We start from the raw sequence: 15899 nt of genomic DNA on the forward strand, positions 1-15899 counted from the left end.
GCCACATTGATGTCACACTCCAACTTAACCAATGCCCCACACCAACATGATAATGATACATTTACTGCAGTACCAAGACCACAGGCCAGTCATTTTCAACAGTGGTGACTGGTGAAGAAAATTGTAGGTGGGGCACAAAGGCAGACATTGTTTACATGTGGGGATTCCCCCCATTGGGGGGGTTCCGGGGGGCCTCCCCCGAAAAATTTTGGATTTCTTAGATGCAATTTCCTGTATTCTAGTGCATTTTGGAGTTACCTGTTTAACATCGAAAATGCAAAAGCCATTTTGATTCAGCTTGAATTCTCAATTGCATGACCTCCACAAGACCTGCATTCAAATAAATAAGTATTCAAATAAATACAGTCAGTCAGAAAATGGAAATTACAAAGTGCTAATTTAATTTCCTCAAACAGTATGTGTTACTGTCTCTGATTGTTTTGTAAATTTTTTGAAGAGCTGTACCTGCTTTTGTGATTGACTTTTTAACGTGATTAACTTGTGTTTACGAAGTTCACTCCCTTTCGGAAAGTCCTGGTCGATTTTAGCATGTAGTGAGCTGAAGTGACGCTGAAGATTTGAAGCCTTGAAATGCGACAATGACGACTGACATAGAAGGCAGAATGGCTTGCCATAACGTTCAACGAAAAAATATAAATCCTCCCACTCTGTTAAAAACGTCCTGTTTTCATCTTCATATTTTCTTTTTGAAGTGCATTTTTTCCCTGCCATTTTGAGATCTGAAATTTAGCATATCATCTCACGCACCTGCGCATTTGTCATGATGTGAAAATACCGTAATGAAACCAAGCGAAGCACCTTTAATAAAATAACCGTAATTAACTTCAGTGAAGCGAAAACGCACATAAAACCACAAACAAACACCAACTTGGACGTGAAGGTGAGAGCCGCATGACACCAGGCAAAGAGCCGCATGCGGCTCGCGAGCCGCGGGTTGGCCACCTATGGCCTAGTGGTTAGCATGTCGGCCTCTCAATCGAGAGGTCGCGAGTTCTATTCACGGTCGGGTCATACCAAAGACCATCATAAAAATGGTACCCGGTTACATCTGCTACAGCAGAAAAAAATAAAATAACAAAACGCGTCTGGAAAAATCCCAAGGGAGTCTAGAGCCAGATTCGTGACATCACCTGCGGCAGCGCCAGCAGGCTGCGCGAGCCTTGCACGGTTTCAGTGCACAGCCTGTGTAGACCAAGCGCTCCCATTTCTCTCTCATTGTCCGGTCTTTTGGAAAACGATGAGTACTAATCCCATCAAGATTGGTGTTGCTACACCCTCCTACGATACATCTGTTAACCATTTTAATAATTACGTGATAACGTTGAAGAAATTTGCAGAAAACCACCAGGTCGTTTTCTCATAAACAAACCAGCGCTGACGTAGGATTCAGAAGGAGGCGTCCTGTACGCGACGTCACAAAAATCAATGCTTGCCGGGAAATCCAAATGCCAAGTTTTTTCAGAGGCGGACCAATTCGCCTCAAATGGCTTGATTTCAACTGAATTTTTCTGGTATTGCGCAAGGTAAAAAAAAAAATTGCAGAGAATGCAGAATGTTACAGATATTTGACCAAAGTTTAATATAAAATAGGAGAATTATATTGATCTTGCTCCTGAATTTACCCGTGATATGCACTTTAAATGCTAGCAAAATGGAGGTTCTATTAGTAGGTACCAAAAGACAGGTTTTGAACTTCTCCAATTTCACTATTGACGTTGATGGCGTATCTACAAGTCCTTCCCAAGTTATAAAAAACCTTGGCGTTCTCTTTGACTCCACCCTTACGTTTGAACCATTTTAAACTCATCACTAAGAATGCTTTCTTTCACCGCTGCAATATTGCACGTCTCTGCCCTCTTCTCTTTGAAACTGATGCCAAAATGTTGGTCAATGCGTTTATCTTTTCTCGTCTTGACTATTGCAATTCTCTCTTTTATGGTCTCCCTGACACATTTTTTTTTCTCTCCATGCTTCCACGGAAGGCGGTCGCATCAACTTTCCGCGGTTGCCATTTTCACCCCCAGTGTGACAAGCGGGTGCGTGACCAGCGCCTTCATGGCTGCAGGAGCGGACGGCTGCTTGCTTGCGCTGGGTTACCTCTACCTACTCCCCTCCTACCCCTCCTTCCCCCCCCTCAAGTCCTGTGTTTTAAAGTGTACTTGTGTTATTGTGTAGCCTGGGCCCGCCCATCCTAAGTGTGACGCAACACGGGGGCCTGTTGCGAACTTAGTCTGGCAAGGCAAGCTATCTCCAGCTCTTCCAAGCTCCCGAAAAATCGGGAGCCAATCAACTTTGAGCATCTCCAACGGCCCTGGGTAGAGGCGTGTTCAAGGCAGTGACGTAGCAGAACTGCGACCGGAAGCCATAGATTGTTTACAGAATCTATGCCGGAAGCGCTTCATTCACTAGAAACATTACGAACATGGAGCAGCGGCAAGCCTTTGACACAGCGGTAGATGCTGTATTGAAAGCATTCAACGGGAAGTTTCTCTCCATTTCTGCTCGTGTTATTATCTTCCTCTTCAGCTCCTCCTTCTTCTTCCTGTTACTCAAGCAGTTTCCGTCGCGTCACATACGTCAGAGGAAAGAGTGATGTGATTGGCTTAAGCTTCGTCACAGCCTTTTCTGGCTTCGACCAGTAGCAAACTGAGGCATTTCAGGGAGGCGGGTCAACCACGCGCTTTGGGAAACGGTTGGGCTTAATATCTATGCCAGACCAAATGCTCGCAGAGCTTTGAAGTTGCGTTAGCCAGACTAGTTATTGTGTGCTGTGTTATTATATGTTTATGTGCGGAGGTTTTTAAATGCTCCCACACTGTACTCCTGACAGAAACATAGTGGGGGGTGTTCTTTTTTCCTCATCTCTCCTCATGTTATTATCGTGTTTCCTTTTCTTTTATCCCTGTTTTCCTGTCCTGTTCCCTCTGTAGGGACAGGTTGATGGTCAATTTCACTGGCAACAGTGATAATAAAGGGTTCATTCGTTCATTGCTCAACCGCCTGCAGTACGTCCAAAACTCAACAGCTAGAGTCCTCACACTCACCGAGTGCAGGGCTCGCATCACTCCTGTTTTACAGCAACTGCACTGGCTGCCGGTTATCTGTCGGATTAAATACAAAATCCTGCTACTAACTTATAAAACTCTTCATGTTTTCGTCCCTTCCTATCTCTGTGAGCTAATTCATTTGGACTGTCCCTCCCGCTCCCTCAGATCTTCTGTCTGTGGACTTTTGACTGTCCCACGTTTTAAACTGGCATCTATGGGTGGCAGATCATTCAGTGTTGCTGCTCCTAAACTTTGGAATTCACTACCACAATCACTTCGTGACTGTTCCACTCTTTCTTCCTTCAAAGCTAATCTGAAAACTTTCCTCTTTACCTCACACTACTCTTCCGAATGTGCGTGGGGTTTTTTTGTGTGTAACTCCTGTGTAAAGCGTCCTTGGGTTTGTGAAAGGCGCTATATAAATTGAAATTATTATTATTATTATTATTATTATTTAGAGACGGATGAAAAAGAGACAGATGAACGCTGATGTACCTTAGTGAGTTCTCCAAGGTGGTTAAGGGCACCCAGGGCGTAGAGCTGCTCAAGAGCCAGCACCAGGGTTTCGTGTGGAGGCGGGTCCATGAAGTCAAAATGGATCAGGTCGTTTATGCCTGCAATTATATGTACACCGTATGATTATTTACAGATAAAAACAATGAGTTTGCAGAAAATCCATATCAACCTTTGTCCATCAGTCTATGCAAACTATTAAAGTATGCCGTCATTGACATTGGAACATTGCGTAATCCTGTGCTGCTGAATCATGCTGAAGTTGGCACACTTTCCTTATGTTAAAAGCTGTCTTATATACAGTCAAAGTAAAAAGTTTGTGAACCCCTTGGAATTTTCTATATTTACGTCTAATTCCCATATAAAACATGGTCATATCTTCATACAAGTCACAATAATGAACAAAGACGGTCTCCTAGAACTAAAGATACACAGATTTTCAAAGAATGTTTGACCATATTGAAGAAACCATTCAAACTGTGAAACTGAAGGTTGGAAAAATAAGTGAACCCGAAGCTAATGACTTTTTAAAAAGCTCATTGCAGTCAGAATGTAGCACACCTGGGCTCCATTTAATGAAACGGGTTCAGAGGTGCGGCCTAGAATTACTCTGGTTGATGAAAACCCCTGAAAAGTTCGAGTTTGAACTTTTGACAAGAAGCATATCCAAATGAGAATCACGCCTCGCACAAAAGAGCTATCTGAAGACCCAAGATCAAGAACTGTTAACTTACATAAGGCTGGAAAGGGTTACAAAGTCATCTCAAAGATTTTAGGTATTCATCAGTCTACTGTCAGGCAAGTTGTCTATAGAGAGCGTGCACGTGACGTCACGAGGTCACGTGATATTTGTTTATCTGCCATCTTGGACGGCAAGGCCGCGCATAGAACTTAGACGAACCCGTTCTAATTATCAAGTGTGTGGGAGTAGATCTTTCGAGAATGGTTATATCTTGTTCAGCATTTGGTTGTACCAATAGACAGAGCCAAAAGGAGGGCCCGTCATTTTATAGATTCCCCGCAGACGCGGAGAGACGCGCAAAATGGGTGTCCGCTGTGCGAAGAGAAAACTGGTACCCCAGTTCTACCAGCCGAATTTGTAGTGAACACTTCATATCAGGTAGGTGTAATCTTCTAATTCAATACTCCTAGTACATCTGTTAAGTTGATTTTCGGATTGAATGATAACTGCATACTTAGAAACTAGACAGTCTGTAACGTTTAAAATGGCTATGCCTAGCCCTACTACCCTGGCCTAGTCTATGACAATATTTTATCTTTTTGGCTCATATATGCCTTTGAAAGGCCAATCCATAGTGGGGATGGTGAAAACTAAAAAAAATCTTGACCGACCACCGAGCCTTATTAGCCGGTTAAAGTCAGTTAACCTATGAGTTTAAACAGGGATGCAAACGGCGGATGCCGCCTTTTTCACGGCTGAATCGTGCAGATCCGATTTTTTTTTTTAGGGGGGGCGTTGGAGTGTTTGAATAATTTCATCAAAGTAAATTCTGTATTAAAATTACTAAATGAGCAAATGCCGTTACAGTCCATGAAACAGGAAGTATAAGTATGAGAAGAAAACAGTAAATCAGAAAGCTGCGCACATTTGCGCAGCTTCTGCGCAAACGTGTGCAGCTTTCTGATTTACTGTTTTTCAGACAAAAACATACATATTTACAACCCTGTCATTATCTGGAACTGAGTTTAGATTTCGAACATTCTTACGATAAAACGTCCTGCATAGTCTCTTTATGATAAACGTCTTAATGCCACTTACCCGTGAGGTTATCAAGTAGACATTCTTCTTCGGAACCTTCCAGAGGTATAGTTGGGATACCCATCCCGCAACAAAATATTTATAAGCTTCCAGGCTCTTGTAAGCTTTGAGGGCTTTGCCAGTGTAACACGATTCACGATTAACAAGAAAATTGTTAATGTTGTGGTAGGCCAGATCGGGCAAATCGCCGGCACCGCAGCTCCGAATTTCCCTGAACAAGGATTTGCAATCCCCAACCTGGAACACTTTTCCACGTAACGCTGCCTCACGTCACCTTCAAGATGCTGAACAAACTTAGACAAGTAATCGCGCGATGTAGATGGGGTATTTTCTGAATTTTCTTGGGGATTACTCCCTGGATCCATTACGCTTGCACAAGGTAAACAATCCTGATGCCGTCCAATATGGCGGAGTACACACGTGCGGGTCACGTGACTGCACATCCTCTATAAATGGAGACGATTAGGTATTGTGGCTACTCTGCCTAGAAGTGGACGCCCCGCCAAGATGACCCCAAGAGCACAACGAAAAATCATTAATGAGGTAAAGAAGAACCCTAGAGTGACAGCGAAAGACTTGAAGAGGTCATTAGAACTGGCTAACATCTCTGTTCATGATTCAACAATACGCAAAACATTGAACAAGAAAGGAGTCCATGGCAGGACACCAAGAAGAAAGCCACTGCTGTCAAAAAACAACATTGCTGCATGCCTGAATTTTGCAAAACAGCACTTGGACACTCCACAATAGTACTGGGAAAATGTTTTGTGGAGTGATGAAACCAAAATTGAACTATTTGGGAGGAACAAGCAGAACTCCATTTGATGTAAAAAGGGCACTGCATATCAACATCAAAACATCATCCTTACAGTAAAGTATGGTGGAGGGAACATCGTGATTTGGGCCTGCTTTGCTGCGTCAGGGCCTGGACAGCTTGCCATCATTGAGGGGGAAATTAATTCCTAAATTTATCAACAAATTCTCCAGGATAATGTGAGGGTGTCTGTCCGTTAACTGAAGCTCAGAAGAGGCTGGGTGATGCAACAGGACAATAAGACCCCAAACATCGCAGCAAATCCACAGCACAATAATTTCAGAATGTCTGTGAAGATTCTCAGTCATCCAGGTCATAGTAAACTGTGGGCGGTAAAAGAGAGCAACTGGACTTGCTTGAAGATTCTTGAAGACGTTTCACCTCTCATCCGAAAAGTTTCTTCAGTTCTGTCTGACTAATAGGGAGTATCAGGTATTTATCCTCTCATGGATGAAAAGCAATCCTAAGGGGTCGTTAAGTCATCCTGTTGGTGGGTCACTGGGGGCTGGATGTGAAGGGCCTAGAGAGTCGTTGGGGTGATCAGTGGTTTCAGAAGAACAAAATCCACCTTTGCCCCTTTTCCACCAAAGCAGTTCCAGGGCTGGTTCGGGGCCAGTGCTTAGTTTGGAACCGGGTTTTCTGTTTCCACTGACAAAGAACTGGCTCTGGGGCCAGAAAAACCGGTTCCAGGCTAGCACCAACTCTCTGCTGGGCCAGAGGAAAGAACCGCTTACGTCAGCGGGGGGGCGGAGTTGTTAAGACCAACAACAATAACAAGACCGTGAAAGATCGCCATTTTTAAGCGATGAGAAGCAGCAGCTGTACAAACGCGAAGTCATCCATTATTATTATTGTTGTTGTTGTTGCTGCTGCTTCTTCCGCGTTGTTTTTGCTTCGATATTCGCGCCAAGGTTTAAGCAAACGTAGCGACGTAACTGACGTATACAGCGACGTAATGACATATACAGCGATGTAATGACGTGGCGCCGCGAGCTATGGAAAAGCAAACTGGTTCTCAGCTGGCTCGCAAGTTGAACGAGTTGTGAACCAGCACCGGCCCCGAACCAGCCCTGGAACTGATTTGATGGAAAAGGGGTACTTTTGGAGTGGCCTAGTCAGAGCCCAGATCTCAATCCTATTGAGATGCTGTGGAATGACTTGAAGACAGCCATACATATGCCCCTTTTCCACCAAAGCAGTTCCAGGGCTGGTTCAGGGCCAGTGCTTAGTTTGGAACCGGGTTTTCTGTTTCCACTGACAAAGAACTGGCTCTGGGCCAGAAGAACCGGTTCCAGGCTAGCACCAACTCTCTGCTGGGCCAGAGGAAAGAACCGCTTACATTAGCGGGGGGGCGGAGTTGTTAAGACCAACAACAATAACAAGACCGTGAAAGATCGCCATTTTTAAGCGACGAGAAGCAGCAGCTGTACAAACGCGAAGTCATCCATTATTATTATTGTTGCTGCTGCTGCTTCTTCCGCGTTGTTTTTGCTTCGATATTCGCGCCAAGGTTTATGCAAACGTAGCGATGTAACTGACGTATACAACGACGTAACTGACATATACAGCGACGTAATGACGTTGCTTCCCTTAGCACCGCGAGCTATGGACAAGCAAACTGGTTCTCAGCTGGCTCGCTCGCAAGTTGAACGAGATGTGAACCAGCACCGGCCCTGAACCAGCCCTGGAACTGATTTGGTGGAAAAGGGGTAACAGAAGACAACCTAAGAATATGGAAGAGTTAAGGCAGTTCTACAGGGAAGAACGGGCTAAAATTCCCCCTGCACGATGTGCAGGTCTGATCTGCAGTTACAGGAAGCGCCTGGTTGAGGTCATTGCTGCCAAAGGAGGGTCAACCAGTTATTAAACCCAAAGGTTCACTTACTTTTTCCACCACTACTGTGAATGTTGAATGCATTTGTATAATGAAGTCATGAAAAAGTACACATTTTTTTTGTGTTATTGGCTTAAGCTCGTTGTGTACATCTTGTGACTTGGATGAAGATCGGATCACTTTTTATTACCAATTCATGCAGAAAACCAGATAATTCCAAAGGGTTCACATACTTTTTACTTTGACTGTACATACATTGCTGGAGAATCGGTCTGGTCCCATTCTTTGCAATGGAAAGTTTTGTTAAACATTCTTTGAAGTGTTTTGAAATAAACAACGCTCCGAGTCCAGTTCAGCATGCATTTCAGATATGTGCCACACTGCTTCCAAATTAAGTCTCATCATAATATCTGCTCTGTGCGCTGCATGACTTAGCCAATCAGCACATAAGAAGGAATGCCAACATCGAGCTGTTCCGCGTTAATGACGAGTGCGCTTAACCAACAACATGAAAAACTGGAAGTGGAGCACACAGTGACGCTAAACAATAAAGAAGCTGCTCAATATGAGAAATCTCATCAAACTGCTTGAACGCTGATGTATGCGGTATTTACTTCTGACAATTTGGCAAACAATGCTATTTAAAGACTTACTTAAAGAAAAACAATTTGGACAAACTGTAAGTGCTTTCAGCCACTACTCCTTGTAAAATATTTATCATTAAGCCGAACAATGCATTTCCAGCCATACCCAGACTCTTCAGGAGCAGGACCACATTGCCCAGGTTGGTCCTCTGGATTTCAGGAACTGTGGTTTCCTCCATCTCGTGTTTGAAGGCCCAGGCTGTATAAAGCCTGAAACATCTGCCTGCAGCGACGCGACCGGCTCGGCCTGCCCGTTGATTGGCTGAGGCCTGTCAGAAAAGTGGGGTTTAACAGCACTAAAGGAAAATCAGAGAACTTGCTATTTTAAAAAAGTAGTTCAATCAATAATGCGGTCAAGCAGCCCAGATGTATTTGGTGTTCAGAATCTGCGGCTGGAGTAACTAGGTTAATGTGGTTAAAAAGTAAGCCAGCCTTGCAGTCATAGCCTCCAGTTTAGCATAGTGCAAACTGAGTGACTAGATCATTACGTTGTATTATAAAATAATAACTAGTGCTGTCAAGTGATTAAAATATTTAATCGCGATTAAAGTCGTGACTGTCATAGTTAACTCGCGATTAATCGCAATTTAATCGCACATTTTTGTCACACGAAAAACCATTGTAATTCTCTTACCAGCATAAAAAAGTGAATGGGCTTGTTTTGTACCAATGTTTTTCTTATTGCAAAGCATAACACGTCTTGACACAGCCACTGCAAACTGAAACCTAAGCTGAGCACCGGGGCTCTTCGTCCCGAGACTAACAAGAGAACCATGAGTGAAGTGATCTACTGCTTGAGTTAGTCTACAACTCAGAGAGACAGGTTACACAGTGACGGTAGGCTTGACATGCTTGATTATAATATAAAGTACACTATTATATTAACTTTAAGTTGTTCGTTGATAAATATTGCATTGAATCTGATCTTTACTGTTTCAGCTCACTTAACACATTTTGTACTTTTACACTTTCTGCCTGTTGATGCGTCGCACTGTCCAATCAGAGGCGGCCAAATTTGCATATTACAGGAAGGATTTCTGGGATAGCATTGAGTTTACAGTTCAGAGGGATCTGGCTTCTTTAGACGCTGTCTTCTTAAAACTGAATAAATATTTAAAAAGAGCCAAATGAGCCAGTCTTTTGAACGGCTCTTTTCAAAGAACGGATCACAAAGATGCGGATCCCATCAAAGAGCCATAAATCCCATCTCTACTAGCGCGCCCTGCCCGCGCTGGTTCTTTGGGGAGGGTAGAGGACTCTGGCTGTGTGGGGCATTACAGTCTAGCTGCTATCGTTTGTCTCTGTTCCAAGTTCCTGGCAGTTTCAAAAGCTTATGAAAAACCTACATCATGTCACAGAGCGTTAATCTCGCGATAAAAAAATTATCGCCGTTAAAATTGAGTCAAGTTAAAGCGTTAATAACGCGACATTTTTGACAGCACTAATAATAACATAAAAGATTGATATAAATAATTATTCCAGCTTCAGTATGTTTTGCGAACATTTTTTTTTTTTTAAAGATTTTTTTGGGGCTTTTTTTTGCACCTTTATTGGATAGGACAGTGCAGAGACAGGAAATGAGCGGGAAAGAGAGACGGGGAGGGATCAGGAAACGACCTCGGGCCGGAATCGAACCCGGGTCCCCAGACCCACGGTATGGCGCCCCATCCACCCGAGCCACGACACCCCCGTTTTGCGAACATTTTAGCAAAAATTAAATTGAATGCATAATTTAAACTGATCAGGAGTAAACAATCACAGTCTAACACTACGTTCAGACTGCAACCTGAAACGACCCATATCCGATTTGTTGTGAAATCCGATTTTTTTGTTAGGCCGTTCACATTACCAATTATATGAGACTTGTATGCGATCTCCAATATGAACGGAAAATGACCCAAAAGTGTCCCGCATGCGCAAATTGACACGTAATAAGCACATCTACGTAATACGTAAACAAAAAAAAAAGCACACGCTTCAAGTTTGCAAGTAAAGCATGGAGATGAGGCGAGACCTGGCGATGTGGTTTTTGTGGCGGCGGCGGAACTCACACAATAATCTGATTAATGTGGGCAGCAGACTAATGAGACCGAAGGTGTCAAATTACTGGAAATTTCCAGAATAATCTTATAATCTTGTAATACAGGATGGTTTAAGTTATAAATCAGTTATAGAAACTGTTTTATTTAATCAGGCTAACAGATCAACATCCAGGTCCCTACCAAATCCACCATTAGCTTGATCAATTCTATAAAAGTCTATTTAAATTCTGAAAACTGTACAAATGTTGTTGTTTTCCACCAAAGAGGCGGGATTAGCCAACGCAGAATAGTGACGTTTGTCTCTTGTTGATGACGTGTAGGTCGCATGAATGCGACCTGTCCGGTCAGACTGCAGTCGCATGTGAAAATAACGGATATGCATCGGAATTAGGACCACATATCCAAGCGGCCTGGGTCGCATGTGAAAAAATCGGATCTGTGTCGTTCAGATTGTCAATAACAAATCGGATACATGTCGCATATGGGCAAAAAAATCGGATATGGGTCGTTTCAGGGTGCAGTCTGAACGTAGTCTTAAATCACTATCCACCATCAATACAGTGTGTCACAGATTACAGAAGTTTCAACACATTAGTACAGAATAATACATTCTTTATTTACTACAGTAACCTCTGGTCAGCGCTAATAATTGGCTATGTATATACAGGACCAGTCAAAAGTTTGGAAACATCTTTGAATTCGATGTTTTTTCTTTATTTTTATTAATTAAAAAAAAAAAATCTTGTCTTAAAGTAACGATGGATGTCGTTTCTCTTTACTTAGTTGAGCGGTTCTTGACATAATATGGATGACTACAGTTGTGGAAGAGAACTATTTACTGTATTTTTATTATTGACTATTTACTGTTTGATCTCGAACGCATTACGAAGGCAAAAAATTGCACAAAATATCTTTTGACAAGGCACACCTGTTAATTGAAAAGCATTCCAGGTGACGACCTCATGAAGCTGGTGAAGATAGTGCCAATAGAGGGCGTGCACGTGACGTCACGAGGTCACATGATATTTGTTTATCTGCCATCTTGGACGGCAAGGCCGCGCATAGAACTTAGACGAACCCGTTCTAATTATCAAGTGTGTGGGAGTAGATCTTTCGAGAATGGTTATATCTTGTTCAGCATTTGGTTGTACCAATAGACAGGGCCAAAAGGAGGGCCTGTCATTTTATAGATTCCCCGCAGACGAGGAGAGACGCGCAAAATGGGTGTCCGCTGTGCGAAGAGAAAACTGGTACCCCAGTTCTACCAGCCGAATTTGTAGTGAACACTTCATATCAGGTAGGTGTAATCTTCTAATTCAATACTCCTAGTACATCTGTTAAGTTGATTTTCGGATTGAATGATAACTGCATAGTCGGCGATTTGTGATTTTTTTTTTCAGACAAAAACATACATATTTACAACCCTGTCATTATCTGGAACTGAGTTTAGATTTCGAACATTCTTACGATAAAACGTCCTGCATAGTCTCTTTATGATAAACGTCTTAATGCCACTTACCCGTGAGGTTATCAAGTAGACATTCTTCTTCGGAACCTTCCAGAGGTATAGTTGGGATACCCATCCCGCAACAAAATATTTATAAGCTTCCAGGCTCTTGTAAGCTTTGAGGGCTTTGCCAGTGTAACACGATTCACGATTAACAAGAAAATTGTAAATGTCGTGGTAGGCCAGATCGGGCAAATCGCTGGCACCGCAGCTCCGAATTTCCCTGAACAAGGATTGCGGCAAGTTGTACGGATCTGCAATCCCCAACCTGGAACACTTTTCCACGTAACGCTGCCTCACGTCACCTTCAAGATGCTGAACAAACTTAGACAAGTTATCGCGCGATGTAGATGGGGTATTTTCCGAATTTTCTTGGGGATTACTCCCTGGATCCATTATGCTCGCGCAAGGTAAACAATCATGAAGCCGTCCAATATGGCGAAGTACACACGTGCGGGTCACGTGACTGCACATCCTCTATAGCATGCAAAGCATCATCAAGGTAAACGCTGTCTGCTTTGAAGAATCTAAACTATGAAACATCTCTTGTTTTTGGTTTTAACACTTTTTGTTTCACACATATGGGAATTCCATACATGTTCCATATGTTCTTTCATAGTTTTGATGTTTTCAGTATTGTTCTGGAATGTAGAAAATAGTCAAAATACGGGGGGAGGAAAAAAAAAACTAGATAGAACTCGAAGCCAACGGCGTCGATGGGGATGCCTCCGCCCGGTAGACTACACGCCTTATTAAGTTGTGATTTGGGGATGGACATTTGACCTCACAGTAATCGTGACCTGGTGAAATTACTTGTATCAGCCTTGGAGATATTGTGTTCACAAGGTTTTCAGACAGACATTTGACCTCACAGTGACCTTGACCTTAGACCTTTTGATCTCAAAATCTAATCAGTTTATCTTTGTCCCCAAATGCACAAATAGTGAAAGTTTGGTGAAATTCCTTTCATTCGCCTTGGAGATAGTGTGTTCACAATGTTTTCGGACAGACATTTGACCTCACAGCGACCTTGACCTTAGACCTTTTGATCTCAAAATCTAATCAGTTCATGTTTGTCCCAAAGCGCACAAATGGTGAAAGTTTGGTGAAATTCCTTTCATTAGCCTTTGAGATATCGCGTTCACAAAGTTTCGGGACGGACGCACGCATGGACGGACAGACGGACAACCCAAAAACATAATGCCTCCTGCACCTTACAGTGGCGGAGGCATAAAAAAAAAAATTAAAAAAAAACTATGAATGAGTAGCTGTGTCCAAACCGTTGACTGATACTGTACATTTCTAGGCTATTGTTACAATTATGAAAGTGGCAAACAGGAAAGATAATTCCATCCATCCATTATCCGTAACTGCGTATCCTGTGCAGGGTCGCAGCCAAGCTGGAGCCTATCCCAGCTGACTATGGGGTACATCCTGGACAAGTCGCCAGGTCATCGTAGGGCTGACATTTAGGCCAAGTTTACATTAGACCGTATCTGTCTCGTTTTCTTCGCGGATGCACTGTCCGTTTACATTAAACCGCCTGGAAACGCCGGGAAACGGGAATCCACCAGGGTCCACGTATTCAATCCAGATCGTGTCAGCTCCGGTGCTGTGTAAACATTCAGAATACGCGGATACGCTGTGCTGAGCTCTAGCTGGCGTCTCATTGGACAACGTCACTGTGACATCCACCTTCCTGATTCGCTGGCGTTGGTCATGTGACGCGACTGCTGAAAAACGGCGCGGACTTCCGCCTTGTATCACCTTTCATTAAAGAGTATAAAAGTATGAAAATACTGCAAATACTGATGCAAATACTGCCCATTGTGTAGTTATGATTGTCTTTAGGCTTGCCATCCTTCCACTTGCAAGTGGTAAGTGATATGCGCTGGGATCACACACACAGCGGCTCAGTCCCGAATCACAGCTTGTGCACTTCACTCGCGCGCTCTGTGAGCTGTGCAAGGCCGGAGTGCGCACCCTCCGGAGGGCACTCGCTGTTCAGGGCGGAGTGATTTGGAGCGCAGGATGCCTGCGGAGCCGAGCGTATCCGTGTATTGGCGTTGCTATGTGCACGCGAATCGTGTATTGGTGTTGCTGTGTGCACACTAATCGTTTTAAAAACGTTAATCTGATGATCTGCTGATACGGTCTAATGTAAACATGGGCATAGAGACACAACCATTCACACTCACATTCACACCTATGGTCAATTTAGAGCCATCAGTTAACCTAACCTGCATGACTGTGGGGGAAACCCACGTGGACACGGGGAGAACGTGAAAAATCCACACAGAAAGACCCCCGTCGGCTGCTGGGCTCGAACCCAGAACCTTCTTGCTGTGAGGTGACAGTGCTAACCACTACACCACCGTGCCACCTGGAAAGATAATTGTTAATCCCAATTGTCAAAGTCAAAGTCCTTTCCCACGCCATGTGGCGCATAGGGCGGCGCCGATCTCCGTTTCCGTAGCCCTCTGCCTCTCACCTATTACATAGCTAGGGTTACAGTGGGGGGCTGGTCCTCTGGTAACCGCGAGAGTTTGACTCCCTGCTCGCATCTCTACTGCCGCGTGCCTTGCCAGACGGCAGTAGGCACCATTTTTATGATGCTCTTTGGTATGACCCGACTGTGAGTAGAACTTGTAAATAGATCTCCCGATCGACAGGCGGACACGTTAACCACTAGGCCAACTCGCGGTATCATCCCAATCGTGTATGACAGTTAATTCCTAGTCAAAATGTTATAGCGCCAGAAACCACAAGCAAGTCTGAGGTGAATGGGTGAGGATTGTAAATGTTAAAACATGCAATGTTTAAGTGGCAGCTATAAGCTTTTCCCATTTGCTAAATAGTAAACCCTGGCTAAGACCAGTTAATACCCAGCACAGAGAACTGGAACGACCACTTCAGTGCAACTATTTCCTTTTCAAAAACGAGTCATTCTGTAGCAAAAGAGAATTTTGTTAAACACAAAAATAGTACAAAACGATGTACATCCTTTACCCGTGAGCATGGTGTAACAATCAGAGACTCCATCCCTGTTCGGGCATTGTAGCTCTTCTGTTTGCAGAAGCCAGGGTCAATCACATAGATGATGCCGTCAATGGTGAGAGAGGTTTCTGCTATATTTGTGGCTACCACAACCTGTGAAATACATCATGAATGACATATTTTGGAATATGATTTGCAATTGCAATGAAATTATTTGTTATCCTGAGAGTCAGTGTCTCACTTTTGTTTTTATTTGCCACACATAATTAAATGTCAGGCTAGTGATAATTACAGAAATGTATTCTCTATGACAGTATTTTCTTTTTATATCTGGTATAAAACGTACAATTTGTGAGACGCACATCGTATTCGGATGCATTTTTAAGAGACAATTATTTTGACTATATTTGAGATCTGTCCAACGTGACAAACCTCGTCTCATCTCATCTCATCATCTGTAGCCGCTTTATCCTGTTCTACAGGGTCGCAGGCAAGCTGGAGCCTATCCCAGCTGACTACGGGCGAAAGGCGGGGTACACCCTGGACAAGTCGCCAGGTCATCACAGGGCTGACACATAGACACAGACAACCATTCACACTCACACCTACGGTCAATTTAGAGTCACCAGTTAACCTAACCTGCATGTCTTTGGACTGTGGGGGAAACCGGAGCACCCGGAGGAAACCCACGCGGACACGG

The 15899-nt window shown here is 43.5% G+C and overlaps 1 protein-coding gene across 2 annotated transcripts in view; it reads right to left on the minus strand.

The window, feature by feature from the left end:
• dhx16 (DEAH (Asp-Glu-Ala-His) box polypeptide 16) overlaps positions 1 to 15899 on the minus strand; it is a 98853-nt gene that overhangs the window by 29535 nt on the left and 53419 nt on the right. For both annotated transcript variants that reach the window (XM_060944275.1, XM_060944274.1), the window contains exons 14-16: positions 15212 to 15352; positions 8760 to 8922; positions 3564 to 3682 (exon numbers count right to left, since the gene is read on the minus strand). In XM_060944275.1, the coding sequence (XP_060800258.1) occupies positions 3564 to 3682; positions 8760 to 8922; positions 15212 to 15352 (423 nt within the window). The remainder of the gene's footprint in view (positions 1 to 3563; positions 3683 to 8759; positions 8923 to 15211; positions 15353 to 15899) is intronic.

Source organism: Neoarius graeffei, chromosome 17 (genome assembly GCF_027579695.1).
Source record: "Neoarius graeffei isolate fNeoGra1 chromosome 17, fNeoGra1.pri, whole genome shotgun sequence".
NCBI lineage: Eukaryota > Metazoa > Chordata > Actinopteri > Siluriformes > Ariidae > Neoarius > Neoarius graeffei.